Source organism: Lynx rufus, unplaced genomic scaffold (assembly GCF_022079265.1).
Source record: "Lynx rufus isolate CCGP_SWC_20201006 ecotype Redwood Valley unplaced genomic scaffold, mLynRuf1.p SCAF_20, whole genome shotgun sequence".
Classification (NCBI taxonomy): domain Eukaryota; kingdom Metazoa; phylum Chordata; class Mammalia; order Carnivora; family Felidae; genus Lynx; species Lynx rufus.
The window spans coordinates 2,391,981-2,413,430 of NW_025814835.1; the positions used below are offsets into that span (position 1 = coordinate 2,391,981).

At 51.5% G+C, this 21,450-nt stretch overlaps 1 protein-coding gene across 1 annotated transcript; it reads right to left on the reverse strand.

The window, feature by feature from the left end:
* Nucleotides 1-7,262: 7,262 nt before the first annotated feature.
* On the reverse strand, nt 7,263-20,258 carry GALR1 (galanin receptor 1). Its single transcript, XM_047086171.1, has 3 exons — nt 19,593-20,258; nt 14,826-14,891; nt 7,263-7,580 (listed from the first exon to the last, which is right to left on the reverse strand). The coding sequence occupies exons 1-3, from the start codon at nt 20,256-20,258 to the stop codon at nt 7,263-7,265; spliced, it is 1,050 nt and encodes a 349-aa protein (XP_046942127.1).
* Nucleotides 20,259-21,450: the final 1,192 nt, after the last annotated feature.

The following is a 21,450-nucleotide window of genomic DNA, read 5'->3' on the forward strand; positions in this document are numbered from 1 at the left end:
TAAGTTATCCAACTCTCTCACGCTTTGAAAATATGTAAATTTCTGCAGATAGGCTAATATAATAGTTGAACAGATATTTTATGAATCAGATCAATGTAAACAATGAAATCTGATCGATTTAGATCTCACATAAGCAATTACTTTTCCATAGAACCACTCGAGTTTTGGCTTACAGAGGACCATCCGCTCAGCTTGAATGGCTCTTAACTCTGGCGGTGTGCCTGAGGCCTTGAAAAATGCTTGGGCTCCACCTCCAACCCAATCAAATCGGGAAGGAGGTCTGAAAATGTGGTCCCTGGACCCGTAGCGTCAATATCACCAAAGAGCCTGTTAGGAATACAAATCTTGGGGCTTTACCCCAAAGGTACTGAATTGGAAATTCTGGAGGTGAGGCCCGGTAATCTGTGTTAACAGACTCTTCAGGTGATTCAGATACTTGGTAAAGGCTGAGAACCATGGTCCTAAGGTGAGCCCAGAGCCTCACGGCCATCAGGTGAGCCCAGAGTATCATTCGTACCTTCTGCAGAATTCCCCGCTCACTCAAATGTGTTTCCCTTTAGAGACTTGTTCATCCCGTTCAGCTTTTCTTTCGTATGTGAGAATACCAAAGACAGCATTTCCATCAGCAACCTTAGCCACAGGATCAAACCAAAACTAATGTCCCTTACCTTTTCTGCAATGCACAGCTCTCCTGCGCAGCTATAACTTGAGAAATCACAAGATTCACCAACAAGGTGCAAGAAAACTTGGCATTTCTATCCCTCAGTGTCACATCTTCCGTCTTTACGAAATATATGGCCATGAAGCATGACTCTCAGAAAATCAATATATGGCAAATAATATTTATGTATCCATTTCTGGTTTGTAAATATTCCCAAAGTATAATCTGATTTAGTAACGAGAGGATTATTAAATTTAATTCTTTATCCAGGCTAGCTGGCCCTATGCTGAAAATATCACAAACTAGGCGTCTGCTCACTCACTCAGTATATTCCATGTAAAGTTCCTCATGGGACCTCAGGGCTCTGAGGATAAATAGGACTCATGCGCCTACCGACGCTCCCCACCTCCCTGTGTGCTGCCTGATCCTGAGCTGCATTATTGCAACACACTTCTTATCTATGTCTACACCCCAGCAACCGGCTCTTTAATGGGAAATTGACATGGTTTCTATTGTTATCAACAGTTTCTCTGAGAGCTAGACGGAAATGTGCCACAATTGCATGTTTACATTGCGTTTTTCTTCCTAAGGAGATGGGAAGGTTTCCGCCTCCCCACGTGCTTCTGCTTTCTTGGACTTTTGTGGTTTTCAAATGGAGACTGTTTAACTAGCGGTACCTATGATAGCAGGTTAAATGGCAAGACACCCATTCTGACCCCTTCATTTTGGCTGCTCTGGGCCCCAAGGTGCTCACCTATATTTTGCCTTCACTCCTGACACGTCAGAAAGAGCTCTTTCTGGCCCAGGGATCATAGGCCATTTGCCTGGTCCAATCTCTTGGCAAAGTGGATGCAGGGAGGGGCAGGGTAGGTCGGGACGGCTCAACCTGCAGAAGCAGAGGGAGCGCGCCCGGAGACCTGCTGCAGCCACAGCCAGGTGCCCACCTCCTGACTCCCATCTGCTGTGACAGTCACTCACAGGACACGAGCTCTTGTGGGTGTGACTTCACCAGAGCCAGCACCCCAAAGAGGGCCCTCAGGACAGACGTGCCCATGGGCCTGCTCTACTGCCTTTCGATTCTCTGAAGAAACTGGTCATCTGTGATCCTTACAAAAGGAACTTTTCTCTTAAAGCTTGTGTTTCCGACACTTCACTGTTAAAGGGAGGGATATGGATAGGGTAACCAGGAAAATGTCATGAGCCCGGCCGAACAATGAAGATAGGAAAAGTGTTGGACTTGGGTCATTCAGGGATCCCTCAACGATGACAAAATCTGGAGGATCTCAAGCACAGAAATACGATTGACCTTAAGAAAGGAGCAGGGGAGAACAGATAAGGTCACAAGTTGCATAAGTAATACAAACAGTGAGTGGAGGCGTGACCAGAAAAATCCAATACAAACAATGGGTAACGTGTGCCTTGGATTAATTGTTTCTAACTTTCAGCAAAACCTGACATGGAAATCCAAGGGCAGAGGAAGCAGATGCCCTCTGGTTGAACAGCAGAGGACACACCTGGTGCCTGTCCCCCGAGTTCGCACTCTCCTGCCTCCGTGCACGGTCGAAGATCTACACCATCCGGAGTCCCCAAGGAGCAGGGTCTACCACCAACACCCAGGTGATGCTCTGCCATCTTGTGAACATTCAAGACACAGCCGTTACATCCCAAAGGCTCCCATTCCGTCACTGGTACCCCGCTCCACAAGTGGGCATGTCCCGTCACAGCCAAACTTCCTACTTCATCTGCCACATCAACAATGCTGGCAACATGGGCACCTTGCCACACACACACACACACACACACACACACACACAAATCGCTCCGGACAAGATTGGCCCCCACCGCCTTTCCGGTACCTGGAGGCGTGGCTTCCACCGCCTTTCCGGTACCTGGAGGCGTGGCCTCACCGCCTTTCCAGTACCTGGAGGCGTGGCCTCACCGCTTTTCCGGTACCTGGAGGCGTGGCCTCACCGCCTTTCCGGTACCTGGAGGCGTGGCCTCACCGCCCTTCCGGTGCCTGGAGGTGTGCTTACACTCGCACTGATGCTCACCACAGCGTAAGATGCTGCCAGTCACTTCCTTTCTTCACCGTCCCCTCCCGGGACCACCCCGTTTTACCCACTGCCCGGAACAAGCCCACCACAGGAGAAAAAGGAGCTTAACAGATCCACAGTGGTCTTGAGAACAAGCACACAAAAGTAGGTTCCGTTTTAACAGTCAATATTCAATCTTTTGAAGGCTCCATATATAGTGCGTGGTGGCCTGTAGAAAACCCAGAGTGGACCACAAGGTTCATCCCAGTTTATAGGTCACCTTAATGATCATCACTGCCTGAGAGTAAAGACTCTGAATGGTGGATCCCGGTTCCAGTCGATGCAGCTGGTGATCTTTGTTTTGCCTTCCCTAATGCTGAAAATCTGGACTGGCACAACGTACCTAAAGATATCCAGAGATCTGCTCCCCAGCAGAAAGGATGAGGCTTTCCACCCCCAAAGTGACATCAAAACCCTTCTCTATGAAATCGGTTCTCCATGCAGTTGTTTAAATAGAGAAAACTCAGCCAAGGTCAGAACAGACAAAGCGAGTCCAGCTGAGGTCGTCTCCACAGTGTTTTCAGAGCTAAGACCTTCCTCCTCACCCCCTAGAAAGGCCCCTCCCGCCACAGCTGCGCCCAGGACACAACCCGAGTTCTGGCAGAGGGGTGTGCTGAGCGCGAGCTCGGGAGCCAGCGGTGAGCGGTGCTGAGCCCAGCAGAGGTGCAAATGCACCGGCCTGCTAATGTTCCTAAAGATCACGCCCAATCAAGCAGATGTGCCTGTCCCAGAGGCCCAGCAGGGCAGCCAGAGTGACAAAGGTGACTGTGAGTGAATCTGCCACGCCTGAGACACTAAACACACATCCGACACCCTCCCCAGACATGCTGGCCTTCCGCAGACACAGCCCACACCGAAGACGTGGTCGGTGCGTTCAGTTGTTCCTCAGCCCCAACTTTTCCTCTTCTAAAAGAGAAAAATCAAAGTACATTATAAATTGAAATACAACTGCCATCCTGTCATTTTTTCTTCCTAAGACAATAGGTGGCCATCAGCATTTGGGGCCACCTACTCCTCGTATAGATGGCTTTTTTATAATACACAAGTCCGTAACATCCACTTGACGAACAGCCTAATAGGGAGCACTTTCTAACGGCCAAGAACAGGATCGCCTTAGGAAGAAAGCCGGTTACAAATTTCAAACGTGGGAGATCCCTGCAGTCAGTGTCGATCACAATTTACAAATTTCAGAAGAGAAGGGTCCGGTGGAAGCAGCCACATTGATAGATTTACCCCAATTACAGGACTATGTGGTTTACATACATGCATTTAAAATATCCTTTTAGGCAAAGAAGAGGGGGAAGCTGTACATGGTTTTATTTTACGCAATGCTGCTTCAACGCGGGCGTTTGGGGACCCGCAAGCATCTGTGGAGAGGAAATGAATGTCTCGCTAAGTTATTCTCTCCTGCTCAGAAGAAGCCTGGCCCCCGGTTTCCGCTAACACTCGGGGACTACGACTGCACCGTCTCCCCGCATCTGAGGCGCTGAGCAAATGCAATCATCCTCGAGGCCGCAAGTTAAAGTTGACACACGAGTGACTCACGAGTGGTTCAGCAAGCGCCTTCTCTGTTCACTGTAACTCATCACATCTGAGTCGAAGGCCGGATTTCACCAGGGTAGATACGAGAGTGAGAAACTCGGGATAGAAGCACATTTCGAGAAAAGCACAAGAGGGTGGGGGCGGAGGAAGAGAAGGAAATGACTGTTTTACTCCTAAGGTGTGCATTGAACGATTTCATTAAAGGCGAAAATATTTACCTAAAGTATTCAGAAAATGGCCTCTGTCCCCACATTGCTGAGGACACACGTGGTCAGAACGCAGACAGCGTCTACTTAAGGTATCTCCTGGGGTCGCGGGGTGAGAAAGTCGTTCCAACCACGTCACTATATTCATCAGTAGGAGACTGAAACCCGTCCCCATCCGTGTGAAGCAGCCAGCATTTCGGCCATTTAAATATTCCAGAGCTAGTGTCCAAATGTGAAAAACTAAAAGCCCAGAAAAAAATCACAACCGCCTTCTGGTACCGAGGCAGCCAAATCTAAGGAGACGACATCAATTCTCTTTGAAGTGCACTGAAAAACATGGTGTGCAAGCCGCCCAACTTCAAAGGCAAATGCAGCATTTGTCCGTTAGTCTGGCTGCTGCAAGGAAAAGCGTGTCCTAGGGAGGCCTTCTTTATTTAAAGGAGGAAGCAAAGGTGCTTCTGACTTGGTTGCGTTAATTATAGGTTAGAAAAACCGCCACCTAGGAAGCACGCGCTTGGTCAATGCAAGACACTCTGACGCCTCTCTGGGCAACTGAAGTCTGTTCCAGTCCTTCTGGAACTCCTCACGCAGACAGCTTCACAGAGGTTCAGATCTTCGCAGGACCCGAGTCATCATCAGCCTCAAAGTTTGTTACACCAGTGGACCACCTAGGCTCTGAATAAGAGGAATTGACTTAAATGCCGATGGACGGGAAAAATACCCTATCTAACGGGTCCGCATGTACACTCAGCAAATGGGAGGTTTTGCAGGTGCCGGCTACGACTCTGGCGCTATGCTTCTGGCTTCCGTCACGCCAGCCACAAATGGGATGGACCAAGGGAACACGGGTGGGTACGTAAATACATCTTCCACGTGCTTCGTAGAAAACAGAAACATTAGGTCCGGCATTTCTTCGAATACTTCCGTGTGTGGAGGAATCACAAGAGGAAAACAAAGGAACAGCCAGGGTGCAGGAAGCCTTTGTCGACCATGCAAGTCCAAAGGCCACCAGGAGGCACCTCTTTGTACAGCTGTGGGGGTTCACACACACACACACACACGACCTGTTCTGGCGTCTGCAATGGCGACTTCAAGTTCCACAAAGCACATGAGGTATCACTGTCAGGGTACAATGTTTCTGCGGCTGTATTTGAATAAAGTGCAAAGAATTTTCCATGCAAAGGACTTAGGCTGTCCTCTAAAACACTGGCATCACACATACATGCAACTTCTTTCCCTAGCCACCAAACTTGAGAGCTCATGATTTCCCATCCTTTCGAAGAATTTTCTCCTATTCTGGCTAGAGAATCAGTTCAAGCATTGCAAATGTAAATGCCATTTGCTGGAGGAGTGTGATTAGTGACAATGAATTCATCAGCTGGAAAATTTAACATGCAAAGACTTATATCGAGTTTTTTCATCTAAAATTTGATATTTCCTATGGAATCCTGATTTGACACGGGTGTGCATTACACTAAATCCTTTTTCAAAAAGTCTTCCTGGTGTTGTATTCTCACAAAATATAGCAAAGTCCTGGAGTCTGAAAACTACTGTTCTAAGGTAGAATAATTTAATCTCTTCATCCCATGTTTTTCATTCTACACATGAATAAATACGAAATTGTCATGAAAAGTACATTTGAAATTCAGCGTATGATCATTTTCGAGGAAGTAATATTGGGGGTAAATGTGCATTTAACATTACTACAAATTTAATGAAACAAAGCATGTGTTTGTCCAACATATATCCCTGGGTATACCTACTCAGAAGATTCCTTTTCTTCTAATGTTATCTGAATCACATGTTGCGTATGCTTTCCACATGTGTCTTACTGGATTCTGACTTCTCCCCAGCCCCATAGAAACTACCCACATATCATCCTCACTGGCATTTTTTTTAACTCCCTTTTGGCTCAGTTCCACTCAAGGCACACAAAATACCCTGGGCGATATATTTGTAAAACTTTAATGACCACGTTCCCTCTTGGATCTCACTGGAAGCTTCCACTATTAGAATAGTTGTCCTTGGCATTTTCCCTGATTTTTTTTTTTTAGGTAACTCTGCAAAGCCTACATCGCAGAATAGTTTTAAGTGGCCCGGCCAATGTCCGTCACCCTGAGTCACCGCTGTGCCGCTGGGCTGGTCTCCGGAGATGAAGTTAATGGGCCCTCATGACCACAGACAGGTGAAGCTCATCTCCGGAAACCATGTTCACTATTTACAGTTGGGGGCAAATGAGGCCGGTGCAAATCGACTTGGCAAAGTCTCACTGCCATTTAACAGATGCGCCTCTATATAAATGGCCACAAAAAAAATGAAATCCAGGTCAAACTTTGATCGTGTATCCATGATCATATTTTGAAACACATACCTCGCAATATTACCTCGTTTCTTAAAATTGAAGAATTAACACATACATGTGTTTTTTCCTAAATAAACTGGCTTCAAAATGTAGATCGCCAGTATTCCTGACCATCTTTGTAGGCTGTCCTATGAAGAATTGAACATGTCGATGGAATTCTAGTAACCTTTCGTTTCTGTAAAGGTGTAAAAAACTATGTAACATTCCCTTTTGTTTTTGAAATAAAATTTAGAAACAATCTTTACTAGACCTCGAGATTTCCTAAATGGATCAAAGTATTGTTTTCAAAAACAAGTGGAACTAAAATGATGCGACTTGTCATGAGCACAAGAAGTTGCAGGTTTGCTAACCCCTCGTCGTACCGTGCTCTGAGACTCCACACGAGCACTCTAACACTCTCACACGTGAGTGCAATTGGTGGATGGCGGGGTATCTATGCGACTTTTATTTTCTTTCGTATCATTAAGAGGTGACTCATTGCGCGTGTGGCACTTGAACACTTGCTTATAGGCCTTCCTAAAATTTTCCGAGAGAAAAGCGTATATGATAGGATTCACCGAGGAATTACTGTAGGCCAGGCAGTGAGCGGCGATTCTGAAGAGGAAGGAGACGGGGGTCAGCGGGAAAACCCCAAACTCGGCCCAGAGATTGATGACATGATGTGGCAGCCAGGAGATCCCAAAAACCACAACCACCACCAGAACCGTCTGCGCGGTCTAGAAGAAGAAGAAGAAAATACAGGAAGTGCGTCAATTACAGCAGGCAAAGAATGTTCCAGAGTTTCAAAACATGCTCTAAGAAAATGTTATGTGTATCACCACGCAATCAAACGGATGCTAACTCTGCTGAACTGTCACTTCATATAACGGTTCTGTTCAAAACTTGTCCAGGACCTGCCATGGGGTAACTTTACCACGTACGTGAGATGCGTGTGGATTACGGGCTGTGTCTTTGGGACCGTGGAACTATAAACGTGCAGAGATTAAACACTGTCACCTTAAAGCCTGCAGAGCTCTGAAGCCAGCAGCACACGCAGAGACAGGTTCACCAGCGGGCAGCTCGGATGGGCGCTCGAACCCTCTCTGAACGGCTGCCTCAACAGACGGTGTATTTCTTTATTTCTCCTCGTTCACCTTTGGCCAGTGAAAGACCCCAACGCACTGATGCATTCCGGAAAGCCATCTCTGTTTCTGTCTGTGGGCTGATGAGCCCCATTTTTAGCTTGCACCTACCGTAACCCTTCCCTTGCTCTCCCTAAATCTGAAAACACCTGGAGGCCGGGGCAGGACACCCACGTGTTTCCTTGGAGATTTGTGCCAAGCAGGCGATGGAAGAAAGCCGCACCTGATCGAAGACCTCAGCACAAGAGGAGCCCTCCCTCCTGCTTCCCGTCTGCACCCCACTTCGTGGGGGAGCCCATCACCTTCCCCGTGGGCGCACACCTAAAGGGCTGGGGTCGAGCCCGAGAACCACTTCTCCTGCGTTTCAGGGCAGCTGGTTTGGTACATGTCGGAAAGGCAACAACTAGATAATTAGCCTTGTGATTAGCTGGAAACTCTGTGTCTACGGCTCCAAACAGAAGATTCTGGTCTCAACGTTTTGGAAACAAAAACCTGACGCTGGCTCCTTCCTTGAAAGGTCTCCCCTCCTGGGAGGCCTCCCCTCTTCCCCCCCAGGAACCGAGCAGGGCCCTGACTGCCAGATGGGCACAGCGGCCCCCGGGCAGTGGAGTGTGGCTGATGGTCACTGCCTGACCGCCGGCGGCGGGCACGAAGCGGGGCCTGCCGGGATCACGGCTCCTAGATGAGGACGCTGAGGTGCAGAACGGTCGAGACAGGTGCCTGGCGTTCCAGAGCCGGAGGCCAAGTCAGAGCCCGAAGCCGGGTCAGGTGACCCCAAGCGCGTGCTCCGAACGCTCAGACATGGGGAAAGAAAAGCTTACGAAGTCTGCCTGGTCACCACCAGCCCCGTCTCCGGGGGCTGCCTGTGCAGCACTTGGGCGGGCGATCAGGGACCCACAGGACAACGGTCGCTCAGCCCTCCAGACAAACCAGGCGAGGACACGTGCCCAGCCCCCACACGCAGCACTGCCAGCTCCTAGGTCACCTCGCCAGTAGGTCCACCGCTCGCAGAGGATGTGAGAGATAGGGACTTGGAGCCCCTCGACTGGGGATTAGGAATCTTCTTCCTCAGACTGTGAGTCCGGGCCGCCTGAATTTGTGGAGGGGACACGTGGACACGTGGAAGTCTGCAGCACCCGCCGCCCCACCCCACCCCACCCCGACGGGAAAAGGCAACCATGCACCTTCCCCCACCTCCCTGCCGGGGCACCGAGGTGGAGCCCAAGATTCCCTGACGGCGCCCCTCTGCCTTCCCTTCTGCACAGCACCAGTCCCGACCGAACGGACGGATAAGGGGAAGGAGGGTTGGGAGGACAGAGGCAGAAGGAAGGTGACAGAACCCAGGGGCGCTCATTGTCACGTCCTCGCGCAGGACGAGGGCTGGACACGGGGGAGGTGGTTCCGAGACGAGGACGTCACCGTCACAGCACAACTGAACCTGCCGCCTCGCGCCCGGCGCCCCCACCCCCCCTGGCACTGCCCCGAGGGCTGTGTCCCCGCCAGGATGTGCCCTCCACCCACGCCGTGAATTAGCGGCCGGACCAGCCAGGACGGCAGCAGGGAGCCGCCCACTCCGAGGGCAGCACACGCAGACACGCGCGTCAGAGACACGGGTCAGAAGCCGGTCGTTCTTCGACCGGGTAGAGGCAGGGATGCGGCAGGAGGGTGGGACTGCAGGGCAAGGCCGGGGCAAACGCAGCGTCAGGAGGGGCAGGAGACGACAGCTAAGCTCACCATCACGGGGCTCCGTGGATTGTGTACAGAGGCCCGGGGCTCAACTCCGTGCCCCGGTGACGTGGCTCTGGCCGTACCTGGTCCAGTCAGACACTTAAAAGAACTCAGGTAAAACCTGACAACAGGTTTTTGTAGGGCGGCAGGATTGCATAGTAAAGCTGCTTCCTGCAGGGCGCACAGAGCAAACAAGAGATTTGCCCACACGTATTAACAGATTGTCTGCCATCGATGCTCTTATCCATTAGCGCATGAGAGGTTCCATCCCCAGATGATTTAATCAAAAACAATCTGGGCGTAATTATACCTACAAATAGAACAGAACACATCGTCTTTTCTTTCTAAGACAATGAGAACATCTCTCTGCTTCCCCAAACAAATACCCTCTGGATATCCCCTTTCAGTGCCTCTTTCAGGAAGTTTCTAGTAAGTGCCACGCTTAGGACAGAAATCGACCCCCAGCAGCCTACTGATAGGATCCACAATGTATCAAAGTCCATAGGGCAAGGGCGATACGCATGAGTGTGGTGTATTTTCTGTTTGCAGTTCATTCAAAACGTACCTTTCTGTTTTTAGTTAATTCCACTGGCCTCCTCAGAACCACGGACAAGGCTCTCTGGGAGCTTTGAATACGAGGGGATTGCAATTTAGTAGTTCTTGGGGGGAAAATACTTGGTGGGCACTTACATAAACTCGATCATCCATCTAAGGCTCTTCCCAAAGAATTAAACGGCACGGCTGCTGCCAGCTGCACATCCTCGGGGATTTGCTATTTTCTCCCAGCCTCATCAGGCATCTCAGTCCCTCGGACTGATGTTCTCTTAGCTGATGGCGACTCCGCGCCCTGCACGCGGGTTGACTCCAAATCAGCCTCGGCGACGTTTGGGCGAACGCGTCCAGGTTAGTGTAGCTGGGGACAGGACACGTCCGTCTTCTTCCGTCTCCCTGCGGGTCCCGACCCAGCCGAGGAGACGGCGGCCACAGGACAGGAGTCCACGCGGGCAGAATAGCGACCGACTGCAACCTAAAGAGCTGGTCAGAGTAACACATGGGACAAGTCCCAAACCTGAGACGGAAGTGCCTCCCTGTGCTGATCACTCCCCAGGACACTGCTTGTTAAAATCCAAACATCTAGGCCTCGTGCCCCACATCGCAGTGCAGGGGTGGGGGCTATTGGGGACTTACCCAGGAATCTGCCTTTCTTTCTAAAAAGCTCAGTGGCATTTGAAAAACCCCTGGTGAATTCCAGACCAGCCACAGCAAAAGCAAATTATCGTCCCCGTCTCCAATTAAAGGCAAAGCCGCTTCCTCAACTCTGACAGCCGCCAAGGCTGAACCATGACTTTTCCCCAGGAAGCCTGGAAAAGGCTCCTTGCTCTCCTAGGTGAGACGTCAGAATGCAAGAGAGCGTTCCCGTCTGTGGAGAATGAGGCTGATTGCTCTTGATTTCTTACGTGACTTTTTTGCACTTCTTCTGACACCACTTGCCTTAGTCCGAGAGGCAGTTGAACCCCGTGCCCCTATGGCTTGCCTCATCTGTCCGTGTCGTGTCTAGACTCCCGACACTATCTTCTGACACAGAAAAAGTCCTCCTTCAGAGTTATGTACAAAATCTCCAGATGCTTTACTGTCCTTGAGACTGGGCCCTTGATTAGCGTGCTTTTTTGCTCCTTCTACTGAAAGTATCTGAAAAACATGAATCTCTCTTCCTCCTGTAAGATGTTCTTTTGCAACGTCTTCTGAGACATCTGTTCTTTCTTCAAAGGACCGTACTCGCAACATGTCTAATGGAGCTTGGCTGGGAAGAAAAAGGTGACCGAAAGAAGAAAATGATGAAAACTTTCCCTAGATCGTATCAATGGCAGCCAAAGAGCTTGCCGGGTTACTTCAGGTGCCGAGGGAGCCCAGGTTGTCAGGGGGGTCAGCGCAGCCTCTAGTCCAGTGTCCCCTGCGAGGGACCCGCCCACTACGACGTCCGTCCCATTCTGAAGTCTTCCAGAGATGATCTGGGAGCCTCGTTTCAGTATCCCATCAGCCTTGCACCAGGAAACCCGTCTTCACGTGTGGCGGGGCTCGGGCAGAGCGTGGAACCAACCGCAGGGCTCTCCTATTCTTTCTAGTATTTTCTGCCGTGGAGATGTCGCCCTATGTATGTTCCTCCAAACGTGAAGGGTGTTGAGCATGTTCATGGAAGGCCTCTCTGCCCCACGCCCCTCATGCACCTGAAGCGGAGCCCCGGTGTGGGTGGACACGGCGTGGAGGAAGGGAGCCTACCCACCATGGGGGGAGGGGCCGCGACACGAGGGACGCTGAGCTGAGCGAACTGGAAAACCAGCCCCGAGCGTGCACCTGCCCAGCGCCTCCCCGTGCTGAGCCCTGCGGGAGGGAGTGTCCGCCAGGAGTCGACCCGTCTCTGCCTCCGGGAAGGAGCGGCCCACCCCGGCTTCTCTACCAGAACCCTCTCCCCTCGTCCTCCTCCACCTCTCCGCCCTTTGCCCTCTTCTCACCCTGCCCCCAACCCCACCCCGCCTCTTGCTCAGACGCGGGCGTGCGCACCACCCCCAACACTGCACCTTATTTGTTCTATGCAAACAAGGAGGCGATTAAATGTATCAGAAGAGAACTGACATCTGTTCAGGGCTGGTGAGGGTCAGAGGCTCTGAAAACGGAAGAGAAAATCTGCCCACCTCTCAATGCTACACCTTCTCCTATGGTAGGAATTACATTTACACGTGCGTATGTGATAGACACGCGTTTAAATATGTACCCAGCGCACATATACACAGGTATATTATACGCTGTGCACATGTACAAGATATACACGTGTATATGTACCCACTCACATGCATATGTACACATTTCTGTTATGTATGCATACATAATATATGCACATACATGCACACACATACACACTCACATAATCTATAAGACATGTAATATATATGTGCACATGTAATATATACATGCATGTAACACGTATATTTTATGCACACACACACAATACACACATACACACATACATACACATGCACATGTGCAATCTATAGCACAGTATATGCATATATGTGTGCCTATACACGTATACATACATGCATACACACACACACATAAAACTAAACACAACCTTTAAACTAATTGCTAATCAGTATTCTTGGCTATAAAGCAGAAACTTTTCTAATGACTTCTTACAGGATCTATTTTCATTCTTTCCACTGTGAGACTGCAGCGATTTCTCTGCAACACTTTGCAAACACAGACACCGACAGTAGCCAAGCCCGCAAACACGTGCGGCCAATGTTAAGGAAGCGTTTGACTTCCGTCCTTTGCTAAGCGTGAACCTCTTACCCTAGTAAGGAGCGTGCACACGGCCCAGGGGCTTCTCCTCTGTGGAGGTGCCCCAGTCCAGTTCCTCCCAAAGACACTCCCCCACCTACCCGGCCTCACTCCGCACAGCTAAAAGTATGTCTCTCCCCCCGCAGAGTTGTGACCACAGGGAACCAGGGCCCCTTCCAGCCCCAGGGGCTGGCTCTGGCCCTGGAGGGCGAGGACTCCATGAGGAACTTTCCCAGAGGGAATTACAGTCCTTAATTGTTTGCAGTCGATAATCTTCTTGGAGGTGAGTGGCTCAGAGGACAAACTGAGAGGCGGACTACAAAAATGGAAATAGTCCAGCACGACATCACGGAGAACAGAGAAAGGAAAGACCAGCTTTAGGGTTCACTCCAGTCACACAACTGGACGGCGGTGGCCGTTGAAAGGAATCCAGAAGCAAAATAAAGCCTACGGACGCATCAGTGGCCGGAAGAGGCAAGACGGCCTCGTTACATATGCTCCGCCGTTCACTCTTAGGGGGATATGCGGAAGGCCACACGATCGAACTTGGAATCCAGGCCGAACTTCATGCTTTCTAAGCAGCTCCTACCCCTTCTCGTCATCGAGTCCGACAGCAGATGTGTTTTCAGCCATATTATAAACCAGGAAAGTCAAGAAGAGCTGTGCTTTATGTAAGTAGAATTTTTAAAAATAAATATAATGACACTGTAAGTCCTGCGAGTTCCGTTTTATTGGCCATAAAAAAGTAGTTGTGAGGACAAGCAAGGTGCTTTCAGATGTTATGAAATATTTGCAGGTAAAAAATGCCTGGCTATAATCCCCTCCCTAAACATCTTGTCCACTTTCTAAAGTCAAAGATGTGTAAGAGTTAGATTAATCCTGACTTGTAACTTAGTTTTTTCTCAAAATGCGAACTGTAACAAATACCAGGATGTTAAATGCTTTAATATTACTCAGGAGAAGCTTATTTAAATCAGGATTCACCGGAGGAGAAAGACAATTAAAAGTGGGAAAAATTCCCCTTGGGGACCCTTTCATATTTAATTCTCCCCCCACCCCTGCCGGGGAACCAGCATCCGTCAGGACAAGTCAGGGAGGAAGAGAGGACAATACATCTGATCTTGGGGCTTAGGGGACATATTACAACAATATTCTCTGTGGGGCGCCTGGGGGGCTCCGTCGGTTAAGCGTCCAACTTCAGTTCAGGTCATGATCCCACAGTTCATGAGTTCCAGCCCCGCATCGGGCTCTGTGCTGACAGTTCGGAGCCTGGAGCCTGCTTTGGATTCTGTGTCTCCCTCTCTCTCTCTGCCCCTCCCCGGCTTGTGCTGGCTCTCTCTCTCTCAAAAATAAATAAACATTTTTAAAACGTCTTAAATAATAATAATGTTCCCTGAAAAGACAGTTAAGCCAAAACCTTCTGATATCACATCAGCGATGGTAAATGCACAATAAAATGGTTTTGTGCAAATGAAGGATGTCAGCAACTCTACCTTCTTCTGTCCTAATCAACTTAGAACACGCCTCCTAAAGAGGCTCAGAATCCAAAAAATATATGTTTCCTCATCTCTCCAAACCTCCGTCTAAGTTTTAATGCAGCCTCTGGTCGCTGTGACGCCCGGGGGAGCTGACTTCCCATTCCTATCCCCTATCCTATCCTATCTGCACCAAGGATCCTAAATTTCGTAGGCAATGGGTGGATATTAGGATAATTAGGAATAAAAATGAACTAGGCTCTAACATGCGACATATACAATATATATTTGGGAATATTACCTTTTTCTTCGATGCTTCTGACTTCTTTGACATGTTCTTCAACTTTTTATGCAAATGATTGAGGACCTGGAAAACACAGACTGATTAAACCGATTGCCTCCTGCCCACGGTTCACCGTCTGATTGGCACTGATAATCCTCGACCTCCTGGCACGGGAATCACACTGCAAAGTCATTCACGTGGAAATCCCTTAAGGTGGCAAAGTCTCACCGAACATGAACCGCCAAACACGTCTGTTCCTCTAACATTCAGGGGCATCCAGGGGACGTTTGTGCTCCTAGCAGCTGTTTGCAGAGAGCCCTGCGTTGTGTGGCTCTGGGGTTTTGTCCAGAAAAACGCAGATATGCATGGATGCATCCCTACTGGTCTGCCTTTCACCTCAGATTTCCCCGAGCTTCCACGTTGTAACAATCGCTAGGCCCCTATTACATGTCAGACGCAATGCTAAATCCTAGATAAGTGGAAACGCTAGAAGTCTCCTTCCAGTGAACCGTCCAATGCAGGAAGCCAGCAAGCGAGCAAATCACGATGATACCAGCAGAGAATTCTTCCGTGCAGGCCATGTTTGCCGCAACTTATTCCTTCTGTTTTCCTGTTGTGGGCTCCTTAAAGCAAATTACCACCCATCCAATCTCCTCACGTTCTTTATTCTAATTCTACCCACCTCGCCATGCTTTTAGAAAACTCACATTTGGGGAATTCAGCTTCTCGGGGGATTTGTAGACTATTTAGCAAGGTTTTACAATTAATATCCCTGTCAGAGGATCTCCTGACAGACACTGGCTTCGTTCATTAGAGAAACTATTTTTGTCTCCTCTTGTCGACGTCATAGTCGGGAGAAGTGACGTGAAACATTTGGGCTATGTGTGGGAATTTGCAGCGTAAGCTTGCTCTCACACACCTGAGCCAAGCCTGCAGATTCATACTTGAGTTGAGTTTTGTATCCCATCTGAGTGGCATCTAAGGAAAATGAGCCTCTGGGTGACTCAGGGCTTGGACTTCTCCATCATTTCCCAGATGAGTCTCTGAGAGAACTAGAAACCACATTCCAGACATTTTCTGGCTTCCCTCTAGCACCTCGGCCTGGAAATAATGCAATCCATTTGGAACACTGCACAAGCCCGCAGCACTCAGCTGGATGTGGCACTTCTGGAATGATCTGTTATACCCTAAATTAAGAGACTACAGGATTTCTTTACCAACTCCGTGGGCTCCACGCAAGTTAAGCAGACATCTTTGGGGTTTGAACTTCTGACTCCAAATTCGCAGCCCTACTGAGCTACTTCTCTTCCAACAGTGGGGTGTCATCACCTCCAACGTGACAAGTCTTACAGTGACATGCAGGATCGCTTCCGATATGTTGACAGTGGCTGAGTTAACTGTTCTGCCAACAGAACCCGGGGTCCCAGAAACGGAATGTAAGAGAAAAACAGAAGAAGAACTTTGGTGAGATCTTTCCTGGAAAGGACGGGCCTAGTGAGTTTCCTTGCTGGCAGCCTTCCCAGCAAGAGACCACGGGAGGACACTGGTCATGGAGGACGAGGGACAAGAAGAGCGAACAGAGGACAGGTGGCAAAACAAAATCCTCCTGGAGAGGAGGCCGAACAGAAAAGTCTAGGGCTATCTGCTTCCTAATGCTGCCCAAGGGTCTATTGACTCCTTCAGTAAACTCGGTCGGATCACATCTCAGCGACTTCAAGACTCCCGTGGGATGGTGAGTGGTCATGGAGAAAACACTCAAGTATAGTTTTCTTCAGTAGCTGTATTTCCGTCCATGGACCCACACTATGAGCATATATTGGTCTATTATAATGCATATAGTGGCATACATTTGATGAGGTGGTCATCAAAGGTATCATGATGGGTCATAATCGCATTTCTTTAAAAGACGATGGCAGCATGGTGGCATCACTCCATCGTTCTATACGCTTAGGAGCGTGTGTAGGAAGGCGCGCGTTCAAACCTGAGCCAAGGTCATCCCGGGCGGCATATGTCTCTGGGGACGTGGCAGAACCTGGCAGGTGGGTATGTGAAGAGTTTGCCCTCATGTCAGATGGTGGAGGGTCCCAGACAAGAACTCCCTCTAAGGCAAGATGGGGAGGGGCCACCCCTGTGCAAGAGGGAGCACGGCAGGCACAGTCCAGCCCGGGCCTTCTACGTGTTTCTCGCGGACTATCCGACACAAACTGTTCTACCAAAGCCATAAGGTTTGGGGAGTAGAAGGCAACACTGGAATGCAACTCCCTTGTTGAGTTAAAAAGGAGAAGAAGAAGAAGAAGAAGAAGAAGAAGAAGAAGAAGAAGAAGGGAAAAAATGTAATTCTTGGACACTTGTGATTTTTCATGGTGGCCATTGGTCCGGGGCCTTAGAGAAACAGCCAGTCCTGATCCTAACATTCAAGAAGAAGAACCATTAGCTGGACAGTGTTCTCTAACAATGGGGCCAAAGAAAATCAGCTAGAAAGAAACAGCCAAGGTCTTGTTTAAACCCTGGAGTGACTCTGCAAATATCAGCTTGAATTTGAGAGAAATTCCCAGTTATGCTTCAAAGCAAATGATTTCCCTATAAAAAAAAAAAAAATTCCCAGTGATTATATATTTGTTGAATTGTTTTAAAACTCTTTTGAAACTTTGCCCTTTTTTGAACTTTGCTCTTTTTGAAACTTTCCTTTCATAAATAAATAAACTTTCATAAATAAATAAACTTTGCTTTCATAAACTCTCAAACGACGGAAATGTAGCCTAATTTTTCCTAAAAATCTGCCTTGTCATTTCCATTCAGAAGACCTGTGGACTTTGGAGAAATGAAGGAAAGGTCTGCTTCAGCCTACTTTAGGTGATTATCAGTCTATCACTGAATATTCTAAGGACACTTCTAGCCCCGAGCTTCCTCTTGCCAAGGCCCTCCCTCAGGAACCGGTGGCTCTGCATTAAAACCCTTCCTGAACCGTTTACCGGCTTCATAATCTGGGTCAGTTGCCTTCCTCCCCCAAAACCCTTTTCTCAGATAGCTCCCACCCCCACGGTTGTGCAGACTGAGTGAGACAGTGCACACAGTGGATCGCTGCGCTGGTACAACCACCTGCTTTTTTGTTTTTTGTTTTGTTTTGTTTGTTTTGTTTTTGTTTTGTTTTGTTTTGGTTGTTTGTTGGGTTTGGGTTTTTTGTGTATTTTTTATGAGGTTTTTTTGTTTGCTGTTGTGGTTGTTGTTGTTTTTGCATGTACAAAAGAGCTAAGCTACAGCTATCTTCCAAAAGCTCTATCCTGTCCTATCTCTTCGGTATATCTTTCTATGTAACCCTTGAGGCAGGCCATTCTTCCAGACAATATCCCAGACTATGACCATTCAAGTAGATATGACTCTACCTACAGAATATGGGGCAGGAGAAAACAAAGACCAGGGGGCTGTAGTAACCATTTTTGCTGGAATAAAAGAAATTGTTGCTCTCTGTCATCTGGTTACTCCTGGCCCTACAGTCACAGCCTTATCAGAAACCGAATCAGAGACACAAGAAGATGAAAATAAAATGGTAGGAATTTCAAATTTTGGCTACAAAGCTGTTTTCCTAGTGGTAATAATACTCCCACAGTACATCAGAGAACTGGAGTTTTTACCCCCACGAATGACTGTCATGTGGTTAAGCAGATACTCTTACTCAAACACAAACGAGTTCATCAAAAAAGTTGAAGACTTTTGGTAGGTAAGACCTCTTCAAGTCCCGGTGTGGGTTTGCTGAGCTCCAAGGAGCAGAGGACAGAGGGAGGGGGGAGCTGGGCCACAGAGGGAGGGGGGAGCTGGGCCACAGAAGGAGGGGGAGCTGGGCCACAGAGGGAGGGGGGAGCTGGGCCACAGAGGGAGGGGGGAGCTGGGCCACAGAGGGAGGGGGGAGCTGGGCCACAGAGGGAGGGGGGAGCTGGGCCACAGAGGGAGGGAGAGCCGGGCCACGTGTGTAGTAATGCATCTCTTGAGGACAGTTAGGGATTCAGGCCTGAATCACCTAATATTGTCTACACAACCCTTCTAATTGGAAACCCACCCAGTCCTGACTAGGGTCAAGATTCTGTGAAGAAATATTCTCTTAGCACCTGGCTTATAAAGCTTAAACTTGGGGTAAAATAAAATCCGAAACACCGTCTCCAGGAGCAAGGCTTCACAGAGCGGGAAGGGAACCAGGGCCACCACGCAGGGCGTCCCAGCAGAGCGCTGGGGAGGGAACACGGGGCCGCGCTCCTGCTGGGCACGCTCGGAACCGATCCGCACTCGGGCCGCGGAGATTTCATCCTGGAGACTGGGTCTGAGTGCCTAAAACTGAGCCCGATTCCTCTTCTGAGAGGTGGGCGTTGACCGCTCGGCTGCCCGCTGCAGCAAAGACAAATTCGGGGTCAAGGGCTGCGGTGGCAGGAGGCCGAGGGGAGGCGGGACCTCTGGGAAGTCTCACACTTTGTTCTGCGTCTCCCGGACTCCAAGTAACTTTCTCGCGCACCACCAGACCGGCGAGGGCAAAGTGCATTGGGGACCGTTCTCAACCCGAACCGCCCAAGACAGCGAGGTCCAAGGGGCTCCCAGAGGGGCACGGGGACCCAGGAGCTACTCCCAGGCCAGGGTAGCTGCCCGCCCGCGCCCCGCGCCCCGCGCCCCGCGCCCCGCGCCCCGCGCCCCGCGCCCCGCGCCCCGCGCCCCGCGCCCCGCGCCCCGCGCCCCGCGCCCCGCGCCCCGCGCCCCGCGCCCCGCGCCCCGCGCCCCGCGCCCCGCGCCCCGCGCGCCCACCTTGGCGTAGCAGAAGCAAATGAGCAGAAGCGGCAGCAGGTAGCCGAAGACGAAGGTGCACACCACGTAGGCCTTCTTGTGGCGCTGGTTGGGCCACTGCTCCCAGCAGAAGGTCTGGTTGCTGACCTCCCAGTGGAAGAGGCGCTGGTGGTAGGCCACGGGCGAGGCCATGGCGATGGACAGCGCCCAGATGAAGCCCACGCCCAGCAGCGCGTTGCGGGACACCCGCAGGGAGGAGGAGCGCCGGGAGTGCACGATGGCCACGTAGCGGTCCACGGACATCGCGGCCAGCGTGAAGATGCTGACCAGCATGGAGACGGTGAAGAAGTAGTGGATGAACTTGCAGACGAAGGCGCCCAGCACCCAGGAGGGCAGCGCGTAGACCGTGGCCTGGAAGGGGACGCAGAAGAGCAGGTAGGCTAGGTCGGCGATGCTCAGGTTGAGGATGAACAGGTTGGTGGTGCTGCGCGGCCGGCCAGGCTTGCTGCGCGCCAGCACGGTGATCACCAGGCTGTTGCCCAGCACGCCGAGCGCGAAGATCAGGCCGAACAGCACCAGGGTGACGACGTTCTCGACGCCGATGCCGAAGAGCGGCCTGGGCTCCGGGGCTGGGGGCTCGGGGCCGCTCGCGTTCCCGTCGCTGAGGTTCCCGGCTGCCGGCTCCATGGCCCGCGCGGGGCGCCCGGGCGCGCTGGCGACGGCGCCTGCTGGGGAAGAAGGCTCCGAGGACGGCCGGGGGTCCCGGCCCCGAGCACGCAGGGCGCGCGGGTTCCCGAGCCCGAGGCCCCGGCGGCTGCGCCTACTGGCACCGTCTCTGTGCCGAGAGCCCCGCTCTGGACCCTCCCGGGCGGGGGTCCCTCTGCGCGGCACCCGCCCCGAGCCGGGGAGGAGGGACGCGCCAGGGCAGCCGCACCGAGAGACCCCTCGGCGCCTTACCGGGTCCTGGGTCCTGGCCCGCTGCCTCGTTCCGGGAGAGGCTTCGGGCTGCACCTGTTGCTACGAGCCGCTCCCTTCCCGCGTCGCTCCGAGCACGGCCGGCGCACCGCGCTGTCGGTGGAGACGGCTGCCCGCGCCCCCACGCCGGCGGCGCCGCGTCTCCCCTCCCAGCTTTTGCAGGGATTCCAGGCGATCGACAGGGCGAGCGCTTTCCCGAGGGTTCTTAGGGGAAGACGGGGGGGGGGGGGGCGGGGGGTGCTCCGGGGCCTCCGCTGTGCACCCGAGACGTAGGAAACACAGCGCCCTGAGATCCGCGCCCCTGGGGGCCTCTCCGCTCCCCCCGGAGGTCACAGCGCGCGCAGAGACGGGACGGGTCCTACCGGATGGGTCGCCGCCCACCTCGTCGCCCGGACTGGGGCGCGCGCGCTCGCCTGTGCGAGGTGCGGACCTGCGTGCGGCCCGGGAGGGCGGCAGCTGCTGGGAGCCGCACCCCCGCGGCCCGGGGGAGCCGAGCGGGCTGCCGCGGGGCGGGGAGGCGGCCGGGGCGCAGCCCGCTCCTCTCTCCCCCTCCCGGGGTGGCTGTCAGCGGGAGCGCTCCCGCCCCGGGAATGGGCGCTGCAACCCGAGTTTTGTCACATCCCTACTCCCGCCCCCACCCTTCCCACCGCTAGGGAGGAAACGAGCAGGGGAAAAAGGAAACGCCTCTGAGTTTTCTTTACAAACGTGCCCGGAATTCACGGTGTCGTGTTCCCACCATCCACCTTCAGGTCAGTTTTGCCCTACGTTTCTCATGCGAGTGGCACAAACACAAGCAGCGACGAGACGTGTTTAGGAGGTGGAAAGAGCGCGCCTGGTGTTGCATCCCTCTTGTGAACCGTGGCTACACCAGAAGCTGAGCGAGCTAGTGGTGAGTAAGCATTAT

Excerpts from the sequence above, each read along its gene's own strand:
- GALR1 (XM_047086171.1), bottom strand. The coding sequence starts at position 20,258 with ATGGAGCCGGCAGCCGGGAACCTCAGCGACGGGAACGCGAGCGGCCCC. Across the intron at positions 14,892-19,592 it reads TTTGCTTCTGCTACGCCAAG|GTCCTCAATCATTTGCATAA; the intron begins GTGGGCGCGCGG and ends TGTGTTTTCCAG. Across the intron at positions 7,581-14,825 it reads CAGAAGCATCGAAGAAAAAG|ACCGCGCAGACGGTTCTGGT; the intron begins GTAATATTCCCA and ends TTCTTCTTCTAG.